Source organism: Colias eurytheme, chromosome 1, assembly GCF_061535395.1.
Source record: "Colias eurytheme isolate Ceu_HAF_F1 chromosome 1, ilColEury1 Martin Lab GWU primary, whole genome shotgun sequence".
In the NCBI taxonomy this organism is placed as follows: Eukaryota; Metazoa; Arthropoda; class Insecta; order Lepidoptera; family Pieridae; genus Colias; species Colias eurytheme.
Window position 1 is genome coordinate 7,987,460 of NC_142980.1, and position 17,146 is coordinate 8,004,605.

Sequence of the window (17,146 nt, forward strand, 5' to 3'; positions counted from 1 at the left end):
TTGTAGTCTATAGTTTATTGCGTTTCAACCTGCGCGATGATTGGAATAGTTTAAGCTAGTCGGTCTGTACCAACTTGCATTTTTTTATTTTATTTATTTAAGTTTTAATTTTTTTCTTTAGTTTTAATTTTCGTCATTAGGTACCGCGAAGGTATACTTACTATTTCAAGGATACATTCTTGAAAACATACTCAGGGATTCCCTACCTACGTTACGATTATGCTTTATTATTTTTTTATTGAAGTGAAACTTCTTTATCTGAGTTGGAAAAAAATTTAGTGTAACATTTTTCGTTACGCGTGACATTTTTCCGATACGCGCCATTTTTTTCTTATCCCTACCACGCGTGATTCGACGTATTTCTGTAAAGTTGCATATAGTAAATTACTTTTTTGAAAAATAAGGTCATAAAGAAGTTTCACTTCTTGCGTGTACACGCACACATTTTTTATACACATTGCTATCTCAAATACTTTATGTTATATGTATCGATGTTCCCAAAAATGTACTTAATATTCCTGTGTCATATCTTTTTAAACGAAGTAAATTGAACATCACATTTTTATTCTGACTTGCCATACTGTTCTCAATTCGTAGCGTATTTCTCTTTTCTTTTTTGTGGGGTTTAGTGGAGATGTTAAATAAATCATGACGTACACAACCTTGTGAGGTATCGTCGGATAGGTATTTTAAAATTAGGTTCAGGTTTGATACCTGACTTCCATTTTAGGGATTGAAATTTTGAATATTGGGGATGTAAAGTCGAAATTAGACTTATCAGTAGTCCTATTGTATTGCATTTTAGTAATAACTTTTACACAATTACCATCTAAATTACTATATTTTTTTTCAAAATTATTAAGCCTCGTATTCCTGGTAATCATTTGTTGAGCAACATTTGATCTGATGATGTCAACTTTTATGTATAATTTCACGTTTATTTGTTTTCACCTCTCAGGCGAGACCATTTCAATACTCGCCAACTGCAACATGCAGAGTTTCCAGCAACTTGGAGCTTTGAAATATTTCGATTCACATTGGTTGCTGAACAAATGTTTACTATGCATATGCATTTTTGCTGTATAAAAATAGGGAATGGAAAATGATGTCTGTATGTAGGATGTCATTCGAAAAATTTTTAGTATGTATTGGGTCCATTATATACAAACATTAAATGTTTCATTATATCATATCAGGAATCTATATAAGTAAAAATAAATCATACACCGGTTTATCAATGTTCATGTTTGTGTATACATACTTCTAAAACCTTCGATGTAAAATATTACATTAACGACCTTACTAATAAAAAGTTAAACAATGGATAAATTTCTACCATTTTCTACCATAGCTGTGTCCTGCTCTTGCTCACATGAAACGTCAATCATAAAAACAAGACAGGTGCAATAACTAACCCATTGCATAGCGAATGGGTAACATTTTATTAGTAAGACCGTTATTATTTTAAAACGCAAAGTATGTAGATGCAACTTACAAAATTACTCAGTATGTATTGTGAAAATAAAATATATGTGCTGCGTATAAAATAATATATCGTTTTGCAATAATTATAAATTATATGGCCTTAATTGTGTATTAGATTACTAAGTAAATTGTATAACGGTAAGTGACCGAATTAATAAGCAATTGAATGTGAACCCACTTGATTTGCTGCAAACAGGCCTACATTTCTCTATTTTCTACAGAAATCGATCTCGATCCCTTGTGTATGTATATAGGCATGTTTTTATAGATACCATGCATTTATAGAATTAAGGTAGTGTTAAATTGTGTCCTACGAGTAATATTAGTGTGGGAAGTTATTAAATAATTGAATCTTCACATTAGGGATTGAATAAGTTGTATTTTTGAGTTACTTTATAAGCATGCCAATGACTGAGTAATATTCGAATGAAAAAATGTTACGTTTTGGGGATATTTTTTTATTTTACTTTAGCATGGAAACAGTAATGAAGATCTCTTACATTTTGACTGATTTTTTAAATATTCTTAGCTTTTTATATCGTACTTTGCATTAGCATTTTTTTTTTACAGAAGGTATGTTAAGTGCGCTGATTTATTTTGTATACAGTATTGTAAGGGTAGAAAAGGAGGTTCTAATAATATATTGTACTATGCCAATAAGGAAGTGTAAATAATTATGCATGCTATCATTATCATAATTAAACTATGTACACATATATATATATATGGAACAAAATCATAATCTAATAATAGTTATAAACGAAATTCATTTATGTAAAACATTGGAAATGGCTGGCATAAACGTTGTCAAGATAATATTGTAATCAGTATATTTTCACACTTTACGTAGAAATGTGCTCAGATAATCGTCAAATGTACGGAGCACATCGCCAGTCATTTCTTACTTCTCTTTCGCTTCTCTCACAAAGAACTCTATGTGTAAATTGGTAGACTGTGTAAGTTTTGTTACCAGATTAGGGCATTTAATGTTAAGTGGCGCTCTAGTAGTGAGTGACCTCTGAGACTGTGTATAATTTTTCAGTATTATAAAAGGCGTTTGAGTACATTAGACAAAGTGTCAATTATTTTAATACTATATAACATGATTAAAAGAAGTAGAATAAATATGTCGTATGTAAATACAATGTTTTAATGATTGGCACATTGTACATTTACTGCGGTCATGTCGATACGTATTGGGCAAAAATGTCATGTCATCTTGTAAATATGTGCGTAGCACTACATTATACCAAAATAGGCAATAAAGCATGTGGTTATTTTATAAAATATTATTTTAATTTTCCCTACACCTTCTCTATCCTTTCACTATTCACACGAAAATCACTGGAATTAAGATTCATTAGTATCTATCGCTTAATATGTACTTTGAATTTATATTTTCAATTAAAATTTTAATAGGAACTAGAAATCGATCAAGTTTAGCCACAATAATTTGTATAAGTGGGTTAATAAATAGCCAATTGACACAATATATGTATCTGCGAACTTTCCACAGACACATTAAATTCACAATTAGATCTTCGGCTGCGGCGATCGAAATTTTTCAAAAGGCAGAATCGCGTGCAGCCCGACGAGCGCGAGGTCCGCAAGCAAACCTCCGAGCCCATGCTCTCCGCTGTCGAAGCGACGCTTTCGTCACCGATGCTCCAGAAACATGAGTCCTACCCGCAATATTCGGCTCCAAAGGTTCTACATTTTTTAATGAATATAATAGACCTTACTTTTTAAGATCATATTTTTCGTGACCAGTTTTATATTAATGGTTTACACGACAATTTTAATTTTCTTTTGTTTATAACCGGGGTTTCATTTGATTGTTAGGCACACATTTAACAGATAAATAGTTCCTGAATTGTATTAGTACTTAGTACGCTATTTAACTCCCCACAAGCGAGACCCATGCTTATGTCCATTACGCACACAAACAAACTACCTACTAGTTTTAGGCTACCTACACTCACTTAATTCGTGAGTAAGAGGTAATCTCCACACCGCCATCCACAAGTGTACGTAACTCGCATTCCTCGTAATATAATGTGCAATCGCTCGTTAGTGAAATGTGGTGTCTATGCAATGCGCAAACACAAACCCCAATAGCAAAATCAACATTTAGATTCTAGAATATTTATTCTATTTTCTAAATATATTTACTAGAATTAGTAAGATTCATTTATTACCTACACACACCTGTTTTTAAAGTACAGTTATCTAAATTCTAAAGTCTAATAAGTTGCCCAACTTGAGAATTGACATTTCGTTCGTAGATGAAAAGGCCCAATTATCTCTATAAATATCTTATTTTTTTTAATAGCTTATGAGCGATATCATCGACTACAATAGACAATATTAGCAATCCTGTATATTTATTAACGTAAAGTGTTAAATTACAGAGTCGGCGCCCTAAGCCAGAGCAGACGGTGGGATCGTTGCTGATCCGCACGGTGGCCGTGCTGGACCGGCAGCCGTCCGCGTCGCTGCCGGCCACCACGTCCACCACCACGTCGTCGGCCGAGCCGCTGGCGTGCGCGGCGGGGGGAGCGGGGGGTGCAGTGTGCGGGGCGGGGGGCGCGGGGGCGGCGCCGCGCGCGAGCCACACGCCCGCCGTGCGCTCGGGCCCGCCGCTCAGCTGCAACTTCTGCTGGAACACCGTGGACGAGTGCGGCCGCATCCTGCGCCGCAAGACGCAGTACCACTGCCCCGAGTGCCGCACCAACCTGTGCATTGTGCCCTGCTTCCACGAGTACCACGATAGCGCCGAAGCCGAGACCGCCGCCAACGCCAGGTGAGCCCGGTCCGTCATCGTGCCGAGACCCGAGTGGATCTAAACGTTTCGTGCGGAACCGAACCGCTCGCTCCCGGCGACCCGGCTACGTATTTGACGCGATAACGGAGGCACATTCTTCGTTGCGAGCGGAACCATGGTCATTTTTAACTATGTGGGACATCTAGCCCACGCTATGTGTTGTGAGAGTGATATATATGTATGTGTTAAGTATCTGGTTGTTATTTAACTGTGTGATCACGAAAGCAATTAACGGAGTCTTTCTATTTCGTATTCCATTGAATGTAAATAAGTAGTTGATCTTCCTTGTACCAAAACTGTTACGATTAATGAATGTTTAACAAATTTTATATCTATAAATGTTGTCCAAACCTTAAAAAAATAAATTTATGATTGAAACTTGAAAGTATAATATTTTGTAAATAGTTGCGAAAGTTTGTTCATGTTACCCTTTAATAATAAGCTTTATGAGGAATACGTCCGTGTATGTGGTAAGTATGCAATGATGAAACTAAATTGTGCTAATGCGGTAATGAAACTATTTTCTTACTTAGAAATTTATTTTTTTCGACTGTGTGGTCTGTACCTGTCGGTAAATGTCGGTTTAGATATAATTTTTGAAGACTAATATATTTATCGATGTTTATCTATACATTCAATAATGATTACTGCATAATGATTACTTTGTAAATATACTTCAAATGATAATTTAGATATTTCTGTGATGAGTCTTAACTATTGTAAATCCGTTTTTGAAACGTGATAACTTTATTTATCCAATGTGTATACTCATACTTATACCATTAAAAATTTTGAAGCAATATTTGTGTAAATAATGATGGGTATTTTTTATAAATTTTTGGCTGTTGAGAGTAAAAGAATATATTTATGTTTTATTAACATTTCGAAAGTTGTATGTATGAAAATATGATGAATGTTAAACTTTAAAATGTCCTATTTTGTAAGAAATATATTTATATCTCGATATTATTCAAAAATATCGTTCTATGAGACATCACTGTTAAAATAAATTTGCTCAAAATGAGCTTTTTGATTGTAAGATAACTAACTTATATTAAATATAAGCTCTAAAATTTTTTCATGAATTCTAGGTGTGCCTGTGGAAAAGTGAATCATTATTTCACAATGCATACCGTAAGCCAGCATTTTCAATGAGTAGGAATTGTTAATATGACTAGTATATAACAGCTAAGGAGTAATTAAAGACATAACTAATTTTGTCTATTTTGATGAATGTTACAATATCCCCAATATTACCGTAGAGTAAAATACATTCTTACATAAAGTGTAGTAATAGTAGGATCACTCATTAATGGAGAATCAAACGATTTATTCCAACTACTTCCGTTACACTTCCTAATGTTATAGTGACATTTAAGTATGTTGTAAGTAGATTGCCGTGTTTGTAATATTTTTCTTAACCAAGTATGTAATGTAGAAAAATATTTTTAAAATCAGGGAAAACTTAAACCCTATATTTAATATAGTACTCATACCCTTTTAATGTAATTTGTAATCTGTACTCCAAAACGTAGAGGAATAAATCTATAAATATGTAATAATAATTAGTACTCTATTTGTAAATTAACAGCTAGTGAGATGAAAAGTGATCAGAATTACGTAGTTACCATTTTATTGTTACGTGTGAAAGCCTTTTTAACATTTTATCTATTGATGTAAACTGTAATAAATAAACGTATTAAAGGAATTGTTAAAACGATAGTAATTACTATGTGGTCGTTTACGATAAGTATGTGAAAATTTTATAAAATATTATATCAGCATAAAAATATATTTTGTGTGTCTTTAGCTCAAAGTATTAAAAATGGTTGTAAATTATAATGAAGATTTATCGGATGTAATACGAAGTTCAAATTTATTCCAGGACATAAGCAATACACAGATGTATGTATTGCAACTTAGCTTTATAAATTGTTATAATATTGAATATCTATTCAATGAATGATAATTAAATTTGTGTCCTCCACTATTTGAGTTTACAAGTAATCAGTAAAAAGCCAGATGTAAGAAAAACGAAAATTTAATATTGTGGAAAAATTAATGTAACTATATGATAGAATACCTTTGATCTTTGGATCACGATGTATATCGGATGATCAGGGAAATTGAATTATTTTACAAAAAGTAAATTACTTATCCTTATAAATTAAATGAAGCTGGTTTACGATGACTTCATATTACCTGGGAACATTGACCTAATGTTAATGATTGTAAAGAAAAACTACAAATTGGTAACACTTGTGTTCCCTAAAAGAAAAGAGGGGTAAGATTTTGTGGATTTTCAGTATATTATGTATTAGTAAGTTATTATTAAAGGACATAAGTAGTGTCATCATAATATAATAATATTTTAACCAAAAGAAAAGATCTAATATGATGTTTTGCACGAGTCCCCCATTAGAAAACCTTAGGTATGTGTGGGATCAAATTAATTAATTTTTCAAGTTCGATACCTAGAAGTCTTAACTTGCATCTAAATTGTAATATGTTAAATATTGAGCTGTATGACAGTAAAAAGAACATTTTAATCAGTGTTAATTGCAAATCACACATTTTATGAAATATCGTGGAGTACCTATTCATATTTTTGTAATGAATAAAAATTGTCCTGAACCCATTTTGTACCCCCTAGTAGACTACTGAAGTGAGAATAACCAACGAATTTTAAAATCTATGTTGTAGATTCTGTAGTGTGGTTTATGTAGCCATTTTACGTGCCATTGCATTTGGAAAACATATAATTAATGTGTGTGTTTCTCTTTGATGTAATAATCTAATAAAGAATCCATTAAATAAGATTTCTTTTATTTTTTCAATGTCCCCTTATGGTAAGGTATGTAAGGAAAACAGGGATCTACCATTTCTTGTGTCAACTAGTCATTGAGCTTTGTGCAATTTATATACAGTGATTATACAAGCAGTTCTATCTTTATAGTATTTTAGGAATATGTGGAAAATTAAAGATAAAATATGTACGTATACCTTTTTGTTTATTATAAGTACTATAGTGTTAAATAGAATCCTGAGAGCGTGTGTATTGTCGAGAGCTTCATTCGATACATACATCATATTTATTCGTATTTAAAATAATAGGGACTGAGATGTTGGTAGACGTGACAACAGGTAAAGAAGAGAAACTGATTTTCATTTAGAGTTTTATTATATTTAAATAAGTTTTTTTTATTGATATTACATGACTACAAGTGAGCAGAGGAATTCATTCGTAACTTGCAGCTTAGGTGTAAAACAAAACCCAATATACAGATAGAAATAAAAGATTAAGTTCAAAGAGCATCGACCAGTGTATTTAATCAAAATATTAGTGCGCGATAAAAAGTGAACATTTTGTTGTCATTGAACGTTCCACGCAAATGAAAATAATCAATTTTTACCTGTATGATATAACATAAGTAACGTTCTATGTCTAAAACTAACGCTAGTACATTACATGCATCAACAGTTGCTAATTATCTGTTAATAAAAATATAGGTCAGATTATGTTTGTTGCTGTATGTTGCTACTTAATACCAATCTCCTTATACTTATTTACATCTTCTATAATAAAACGCAGAATAGACTTTTCATATGGCTACATTTAAACTTTTTAAAATCCAATATTTATAAAAGATATGCAAGTTTTAAACAGCGGTATTTATGAAGGTAATGTGAATATAAAAATATATTTCAATCTTAATAGTTAGTTATGGTACTAAGTTATGAATACCATTAATTGTCTTATGGAATTTATCTACATACTTTGAATCTTTATAAAGTTTAAAGGTTTCCAGTACATATGCTGTTTTACAAAAGCAATGTTAGTAATCGAACCATATATTTTTCAATCGTCGAAGTTTTCAAGATACTCTTTATCATAGAAATAGACAATCACTGTCCAAATCAAATATTGGATTATATTCATATATTGCAATCAACAATCATCAATGGGGTTATTCATTATATATTATTATGTCTATTTCTCTAAAACATATAACAAGATCAATTTTTTTTACAACACGTACTACAATTAACGTCAAATAGCCTACTGCGGAATAAGCATCCTTTATTACACATAAATGTTCGAAACAACAAATATAAAAACGGAACACTAATGTAGGCATTTCGCTTTCGTGGCGTATATATATACGCATATATATCATTTCAGGAAATGTTACAGTATATATTTTTCAACTACTATATCTATAAAGAATACATAGACACGAATCAGTAAATACTAAAGTAAATTTACACATTAGGATGCCTTAGCAATAGGCATTATTAAATCATTATTTAATCATCTAAGAATTTTTTTATTAGCATTATAATTCTGTTAGTGTACATCAAGTCAAGCCTACATTATGATTTAGTGCATACATAAATAAGTACAGGTTACAGTCACCAATAGGTGAATAACAAACCAAGTTTTACACTATACCATACAGGAAACTTGTCTACGATGTGCTTAGTCTAAATATAAATAAAATTGACAGTTTGCGTAACCGATGAGTAAACACATCTTTGTTGAAAACCTTATGTTCGTAATTTCTTTCTTTTAAGTTTATCTACTTTAATTCGGTAGTATCACACGAATATCATTAGTGTTATTAATTTAGGACATAAATATATTCCAAAATATGGATAACGCCTACTCAATTATTTACTTTCGGTGGTTTTCGAACAACAGCAGGTCTCCAAAAAGATGTATTTAGTTTATAAACTATGCTATTTTGACTAACCTAAATAAATAGCTTAGCACCTATAAATGAAATGAAAGTTGGGTCAAAAATTACTTTGAAAGCTCATTCATTTAAGAATATGTGTTACTCAGAAAGGATGGATATATCAGTTTTAGTAGAGTTAACTTCAAAGTGGCCAAGCTCACTTCGAGGTACATTTGGGTGTTTTTAAGCTTGGTTTATGTTACCTATCATTGGCGTATTCAATGTTTTCGTAACGTTGGTCAATGCGCAAACAAACTCCCCTCCTACACCTACACTCTAGTTACTACAAATTACGAAAATATAGGAAACGTTATACACGAATGATAGATTCCCAATACATGTGCTCACTGTGAAACACAATGCACCCTTTTAATATCGATAGATTATATTTTACCCATCGTATTTTTGATTCAATAGCAGTATACCTACTCCAAAACATTTCCTACCCCGCCGACAATCAATCGTATTTGGAACTAAAATAAAACTAAATATTGAAAAACCGAATAAACCGGAAATAAAACGAAAAGAATATTATGCCTTAGTGTAATTTTTATAAAAGTTTTACCAACTATAAGAATTGAGGACGGATGCCCAATATTATGATTTGGCCAATTATAATTGAACCCTTTATTTTATTGCAAATTTTGTCGCCAATTCTGTGATATTATTATTTAATAAAACAAATTTTGTAGAAAAATTACCTAATTCCTCAGTCTTCATTTTCAGTAATAGGGTTTTCCTCCGATTTTAACCTGAAATTAATAAACCGCTATTCAAATTCACCCATCTTATTATTAACTATACAATATTATTATATTAATTTAATGTACCAATTAGTTGTATAATTGTCGGTTAAATAATATTAGTTTAACGTTATTTTTGCAGTGATAAATCGATGTAAAATGCAAGCGATAAAAACAATGCATTATTTTATGTTAACCCGTTAATAATATTTTGTACCCTAAAATTTAAAAAAATGTTCAAAGCGTAGGTAAAAATTTCACAAAATTAAATATTTAATGCTAAATAAGTTTTATTTCATAAAATATGATCATCCACGATATAGCCACAAACCGTAAAAAATGTTTTGAATATTATAAACCGATGTCGTCTATACTTAGTTTAGCGCGAATATATACATTTAAACTTCATAGTAAGAGTTACCGATCGTGAGCCAAACTCACATTTTATATATAATGTCTACATTTGTTTTTTTTTTTCACAAGCAGGTGCCGTTTATTGCTAAACGGGTTTATTGTTGGTAATCATGTTGAATTAAATGCAGTTATGATTCAAGTACAAATAAATGCTTCTGACATTTAGTCAAATGGATGTAGCAATCATAGCAATAAGTTATTTTTAAGATTTACAGAAGAATTAACAATATGTTACGATCACATACATTAAACTACGCGCATGAAAATTATATTCTGTAATGGTTCCATACGATGTGGAATAAAATTACGATTGTTTTTATAAGACTTTTAAACGTCAATTTGTAACGTACAGACATTAATTATTATAAAGACTATCAATTACATATATAATAATTACCCCTTAATACACACATTGCTATTACTGAAAGCACATTCAATTAGAGAATTATGTTAAAGTTAACCTTAATTAAAAATTATATATCAAATTTAAATTCTTCGTTGCGTTCAACGTGCACCAAACCTGGTGCAACTACATTAGTTATAGTTATCCCTAATTGGACAGCTTGGATCGATTAGTAGCGTCAGTGTAAGGCAATATGTATCAAAATTTGTACCAATTACTTCAATAACATCTTCAAAGGTCAAGTTTTTACTGAATTCTAAAACTATTTCGTGACATCTCCTCGTATATATGAATAAAAATATAAACATGCAAGCGTGTGAGTAAACTCTAATATGTTAAAAAACTATTAATTATTTCATAAAGTGTATACCTAAAATATAAATGTGAATGCTACATGCTATAAATTTAAAACTATTTTAGAATTATTTTCATCTATCGAATTCTGTGTGGTTATTATGCAAACATTTTGATGGGATACTGCTATCAAAAGTTATACAGTTTTTACTTTAATAGTTAATTTCTTCGTGATATATCGTGTCGCAGCCAAATTGTATAATTTCGCCATTTATAAACAGCGTCGTCAGTTTACAACAGCTTGGCTTTTTGTAATAATATGCCGAAAATTCGTCTTCAGAAATAATTGTTTGTTTGTTCGTTGTATTTTAACTACGCAGAAATAGGAGCCCAAACGGCGCATTGTGAACGTTTGGTAATAGTATCTACTGATGAGAATGTTCTCAACATATTACAATAAGCCGAGCTACAGTTTCTAAATGTCTTTTTTGCAGAATAATACTTAACCTTAATCTCTAGAAGATATTTGGGTAAACTAAAGGGAACTGGTAAAAATAGTGCTTTCTTTTATTGCATGGTTGTATGAAATCACCTCTATTGTGGACTATAATTATTATTATTAAAAAATATAATCCTCTCAATTAGTCAAGTCGCAAATTACAAGTGTATCGGAAAAATTGGAAACATTTCACCGATAGCTTTTGTAATCGATGATTCACAATTCTAATTGCTATCATTATGTATATAAAATCATCTTACGCTGAATAGGGTCGTATGCTTTTCTTTTTAAGTTGTCGAAGTTGTTGTGAATACAAAGATTTTTCGCCCTTGGTAAGGGGAAATTGCGATACTAATTTTGATGTAGTAATGTCAATTGCGATCACAAAATGTATTCTAAAATAACCTTGTTTACAATTCGGTCGTAAAATTATACGTAAATACCTGTACGTCTTGGATGTATTGTTAAATATGATAATGTTAAATACGATTATATTAAAATATTTATATAAATTTCTACGGTTAGTTTGTTAAACATGTAAACTACTATTCAAAAATTGTATGGAATTGTAATAATATTATAAGCGGAGTCCATAGTTTATCATGGGTAAGATTACTGTTATATATTCGGAGTTAACATGTCAGTCATGATTACATACATGTTATAATTTGGGGCATAATATATCAATTATAAACATTAAAATTCGCCTTGCAGCATACTTGATTATGGCTTAAGCTTTGGAACCAAATAATGCGTGGTCAATAGTTATATATTATGTAGTAGTTTAATATTTGAACATAAAATACGACCCATGTATATAAAGTATAAGTATATGTATATATGTATAAGCCATCCTGTTACAAATGACCCGAAATTTTGTGGGTCATTTGTAACAGGATGGCGGTTCTACAGGGGTCTTAGTACGCAATGACAAAAAGAAAAATGATGGTCAGAACGCTGAACGCTGGTATCCGGTACCTTAAGATACTGTAATATAAAATTTTACAGTATCTTAAGATAAAATATTATAGTATCTTCACCGTGTGTGACGCGCATTATTGTATTATAAAACAAAATCAAAATCTATGGATGTAGGAAATAGCTGCCTCGTTGCCAGAAAATTTTTATATTACTTTTTGAATACTACAATCGTAATTTAAAGTCTTTATAATGATGTTATATTTGTTAATAATACATTCCTAAAAGCAATGATATATATTAATTCGATATTAAATTTATATAAACATCGATGTAAAATGACTTTTCTTTGTCTTAATTTTTTTTAAGCAGTCATATAATTGATGGGAAAGTTTAGTGTTTAGCTTAGTCATACTTAGAAGATATAATTGATTTTTTTTTTATTATGCGATTTAATGTTTTATAATGGTTAATTTAGCTGTCAAAGAGGCTTTGGGCAAATGACTTTAGGACACAACTAAGCCAGCTTTGTAAATGCATTTCCGATTAAATTCAAGTTACATACAATCGGAATCAATATTCGATTAGAAAAATAATATCTGCACAACTAAATTAAAAAAAAATCATAATTTAATTAATATGTATAATCATTATCATATATTGATATATAAAAATAAAAAATATTAATAGATTTTGGATAAATTCAATCGATAAACGCACGTCACTGATCACTTTTGATGAACATCTGACGTAATTAACTAAAATAAAATTCACGTTATTTCAGAAGTACATCATCTCTACCTAAAGAGAAACATAATTTTCTCTATCTCCCTCGCTCTTAAAAAAATATTTGAACTGTTATATGTAGTTTAAATTAATATATAATCTATACCAATAATTGTTTCTCTTAGTGTAATTGATCTCCAAAAAATTGGAGTGTCTGTTTTTAATATTGAAATAACCAGTTTTTACTAAATGTATATGGGTATACATATACCAAAATAGGATTTTTTTAATTTGTCTGTCTGTCTGTTTGTTCCGGAATATCTCACGAACGGCTGAACCGATTTGACGGGACTCACTGACGGATATCTGTTGTTATAGGGAGTAATTTAAGCTATTTTTTATACCGATATTCCCACAGGAACATTAGGATTAAATGGAAAAACTCATTCAATCGTGCGGTTGAAACCGCGGAGTGCAGCTAGTTTAATAATAAAGTCCGGTCAAAATCATAACATTTCGGTCTAATGAAGTCCAAAACAAAGAGCGATAGATTTTTACTTCTGTTTTTAGTGTTTCGCAATTTGTGGTATCTACATTGAGCACAAAATCAGATGAGTTTATAGGCTTGACCATTTTGGCACTAAAATCATGTTTTCATCATGCTGTAATTCATTAGCATGACGGTCACTCTTTATGTTTCATTACGATTTTTGATTAATTGAAAATTTTTGTGATTTTTAAGATGTCCATCAAAAATGAATCTGTGACGTTTTGCAATCAGTTTGAAAATTTTACAACTGTTATTTATTTACAAATAAATAATTGTATTATTTAAATCATTTGATTTCAACAGACCAAAAATTGTATAATAAACGTGATTTTCAATGTGTATAAGTCTGGCTTTAATTCGCAGTTTAATTAGTGAGCGTTAGAAAATAACCTATAGGGAACTCGTTAGAAGTTCGAAGTGGGAAATTTGATATTGATATTCATTTAATACAAATTAATGAAACATTAAATTCTAACAGTATAAATTCTCAAACATCGTCAACACGGTACGAATAGAAAGGTGCATTAACGGACATTTATTTAAAAAACAATTAACTAGATCAACATTCCTCAGTCCAGCGATGATATATCAATAATTGTCGCGAGTCAAAACTGAGGCGCGAGAGGCCTCCACGACACAGAAACTATGACACATATCATTAACATCAATATGCAAGAAACACCGGAAAATGCACTTAATAATAATCGTCATCCCGCACGGCTAGTGTTTGACGTAGGAGTAGACGATGATGCCGGTGAGGAGGAAGCCGAAGGTGATGGTGAGGGGCTTGTATAGTGACCTCTTGAGCGCGTGCCACCGCTCGGCGTCGCGCGCGCGCTTCTTCATGCCGGACACGCGCTCCGCCAGCTCGCGCGTGCGCCGCCGCCGCAGCGTCTCCGCGCTCGTGCCGCTGGAACACACAAACTCAAACTCAAACTCTAAAAATTTATTTATTCAATTAGACTTCTTCGAGAAGCACTTTTGAAACGTCAATACATATTTTTTACATTTACCACCACAGAACATATAAAAGAGGTTAGAATGGCAACAATTCGCCGTTCCTATAAGAACCGGTGTCGCCTGTGGGTGTGGCCAAGTCCGCGCAAGTCCGCTTACGCACATATTTGCAATTTCAAATCTAGCCAATCATAGCGCCGCGCGATCACGCGATTTAAAATGGAACGAATCATACGCATGATGATAATGTGAGCAGTGCTCATATCCTTGGCGCGTCTGCCCCGCCTACAATGCTTAGAAAACCTCTTTTATATGTTCTGTGTTTACCACCGATTCGGAAAGCAGTATCTATGGAGAAGAACCGGCAAGAAAATCCATAGTTGCTCTTTTAAATCACACACACATATATCATAAATAACAATTTATTTAACAACAGAACACACATATACATGCAATTATAGGGTAAACTAGCTGTGCTCCGCGGTTTCACAAGCATTGCTCCACTTCTGTTGGTCTCAGCGTAATGATATATAGCCTTATAGCCTTCCTCGATAAACGGGCTATCTAAAACCGAAAGAATTTTTTAAATCGGATCAGTAGTTCTTGAGATTAGCGCGTTCAAACAAACAAACTCTTCAGCTTTATAATATTAGTATAGATTATTTTTAACGAACAACATAGATTAATTTTATATAGGTCCAGGCGGGTAGCACCAGTTTTCAAACATAAAAAGTATCATCAAAATCGGGTCAACCAGACAAATGTTTTAAGGAGACGAGAATCAAATAAAATCTTATTTTAAACCTTATTCATCTAAGTATATAAACTCATGAATAAATATTATTCAGTATTATTTATAAATTCCTCGGAACTGCATTTTAACTACGAAAACACTGAAGCGTAGTACGTAAAATATCGAGCGTTCTCATTAACGTACTATAAACAATAAAGACTAAAATCGCTTATTATGAGATCGTCTATAAATTTTATTAATTAACTTATAATAACATCAAAATGACCTTGCAGCAATGTGCAAAATCTATCTCTTATTAGTCGAATACAAGCGTAGTTAGAGTTTTGGTTCGGACAAATTTGAGTGTGATAATGTTAAATTTGTAAGTGTCAATTCTTTTTTCTTTTTTCTCTAGAATTCTAGAGAAAAACTTAGAAGTTAGGTTCCAAATAAATGTTATTGAATTTTATAATTGTAACTAGAAACAATTATTGTTGTTTGATGTGTGTTTATTGAACTACAAAATGTGTGTAGGAGTATACTCACGTTTCATGAACGCTGGGTGCGTCTCGGTCGTCGTCCTCGTCGTCAGCGGAGGAGACCGGCGTGGGGCAGTCGCGCGCGGGCGGAGTGGGCGGGCCCTCCTCGGAGCTCGAGCTCTCAGCCAAGTTGTACTTCAAGTTTCCTGTATTTTGTTCCAACATTGTAGATTTGTTTTTATTGAATTTAATAATAACTGATCGGGGGCTATAAGCTATTTCTTTCAAACTATTTGAAATGTTCAAATACATATTAAAATTATTCAGAGTTAATTGTTTACGACTGAGAATGTATTTCGATTTTTATTTAAACAAAAGACGGGTTGCACTCCGGGAGTGCCGGCAGAAGTGAAAACTTGATTATTAACGTTGAGCATGTTTGATATCCATCCGTCTTACGCTTTTTCGATCAGGCCACGTGTCCTGACGCGAGTTTAAGATTTTATACCCAACGCCGCTAAAGAAGTTTTCACTTCAAAAATATACTTATGAAAGCTTTTTGCACAATCGGTCAAGTGAGCTTTTAAGTTCCTTTATTAAAATATTAATAACAATATTTACTTCAAAATATTTCCTCTTTATAATAGTTAATAACAATTTTAGATAGAGGGAATGAGATTTTAATTTCAGCTTTTAAAGCAGACTACGAATAAATAATAAGAAACGTCACGTCTTAATAAGTAACTAGATTTCCGCAGTCACTGTCTAAAACTTAATTTATTACATATATACTAGCGGTCCGCCCCGGCTTCGCCCGTGGTACATGTATAACGCACGAACAAACGAACCAAATCGGTTCAGCTTTTCTCGAGATTTGAGCTTAGCAGCAATTAACAAATTTAGCGTTTCATTATTAAATTATAGATTAAAAACACACTCTTAGTACGAGATCTGAAATTAAGCCAACCTTCATCCATCTGTTATCCAGATGAGACGTATTTTTTATGAAATATATATTATAAACAAATATCTCCATGATCACTTGCCTATCCAAAAGTGATCATGGATATTTTTTATTTAACTAACTTTTATGGATTTTCCTTCATCACTTTCATTGCGAACCAATGATAGATAGTTATTGATAGTTTTTAACATATAGACTTGACTAATCATTTTTATGTATGGTTATGGTTAGGACGTGAACTGCAGGGAAGTCAAAATAGGTGACTCCACCGGTCTGCTGACTTATCGAAATGGATATCAAAGGTTAGACAATTTTAACACAAAATCAATCACACAGACTTGCCTGTAACAATCATGCTCAAGTACGTATTAAAGAAATTGCCATGAGCACTTTTTGATTCATAGGTTATCATAGGTAT

At 32.0% G+C, this 17,146-nt stretch overlaps 1 protein-coding gene across 2 annotated transcripts in view; it reads right to left on the bottom strand.

Annotated features, from left to right (window-relative positions):
• Nucleotides 1-7,471: 7,471 nt before the first annotated feature.
• The window catches only part of LOC149911121 (tyrosine-protein phosphatase non-receptor type 61F-like), a 29,129-nt gene continuing 19,454 nt past the window's right edge, over nucleotides 7,472-17,146 (bottom strand). Inside the window, exons 7-9 of one of the 2 annotated variants that reach the window (XM_090103039.1) lie at nucleotides 15,832-15,970; nucleotides 14,395-14,505; nucleotides 7,472-9,800 (exon numbers count right to left, since the gene is read on the bottom strand). In XM_090103039.1, the coding sequence (XP_089959165.1) occupies nucleotides 9,758-9,800; nucleotides 14,395-14,505; nucleotides 15,832-15,970 (293 nt within the window). In that variant the 3' untranslated portion in view covers nucleotides 7,472-9,757. Of the gene's footprint in view, nucleotides 9,801-12,366; nucleotides 14,506-15,831; nucleotides 15,971-17,146 lie in introns of those variants that run through there. The other variant, XM_090103030.1, reaches the window with a different exon arrangement.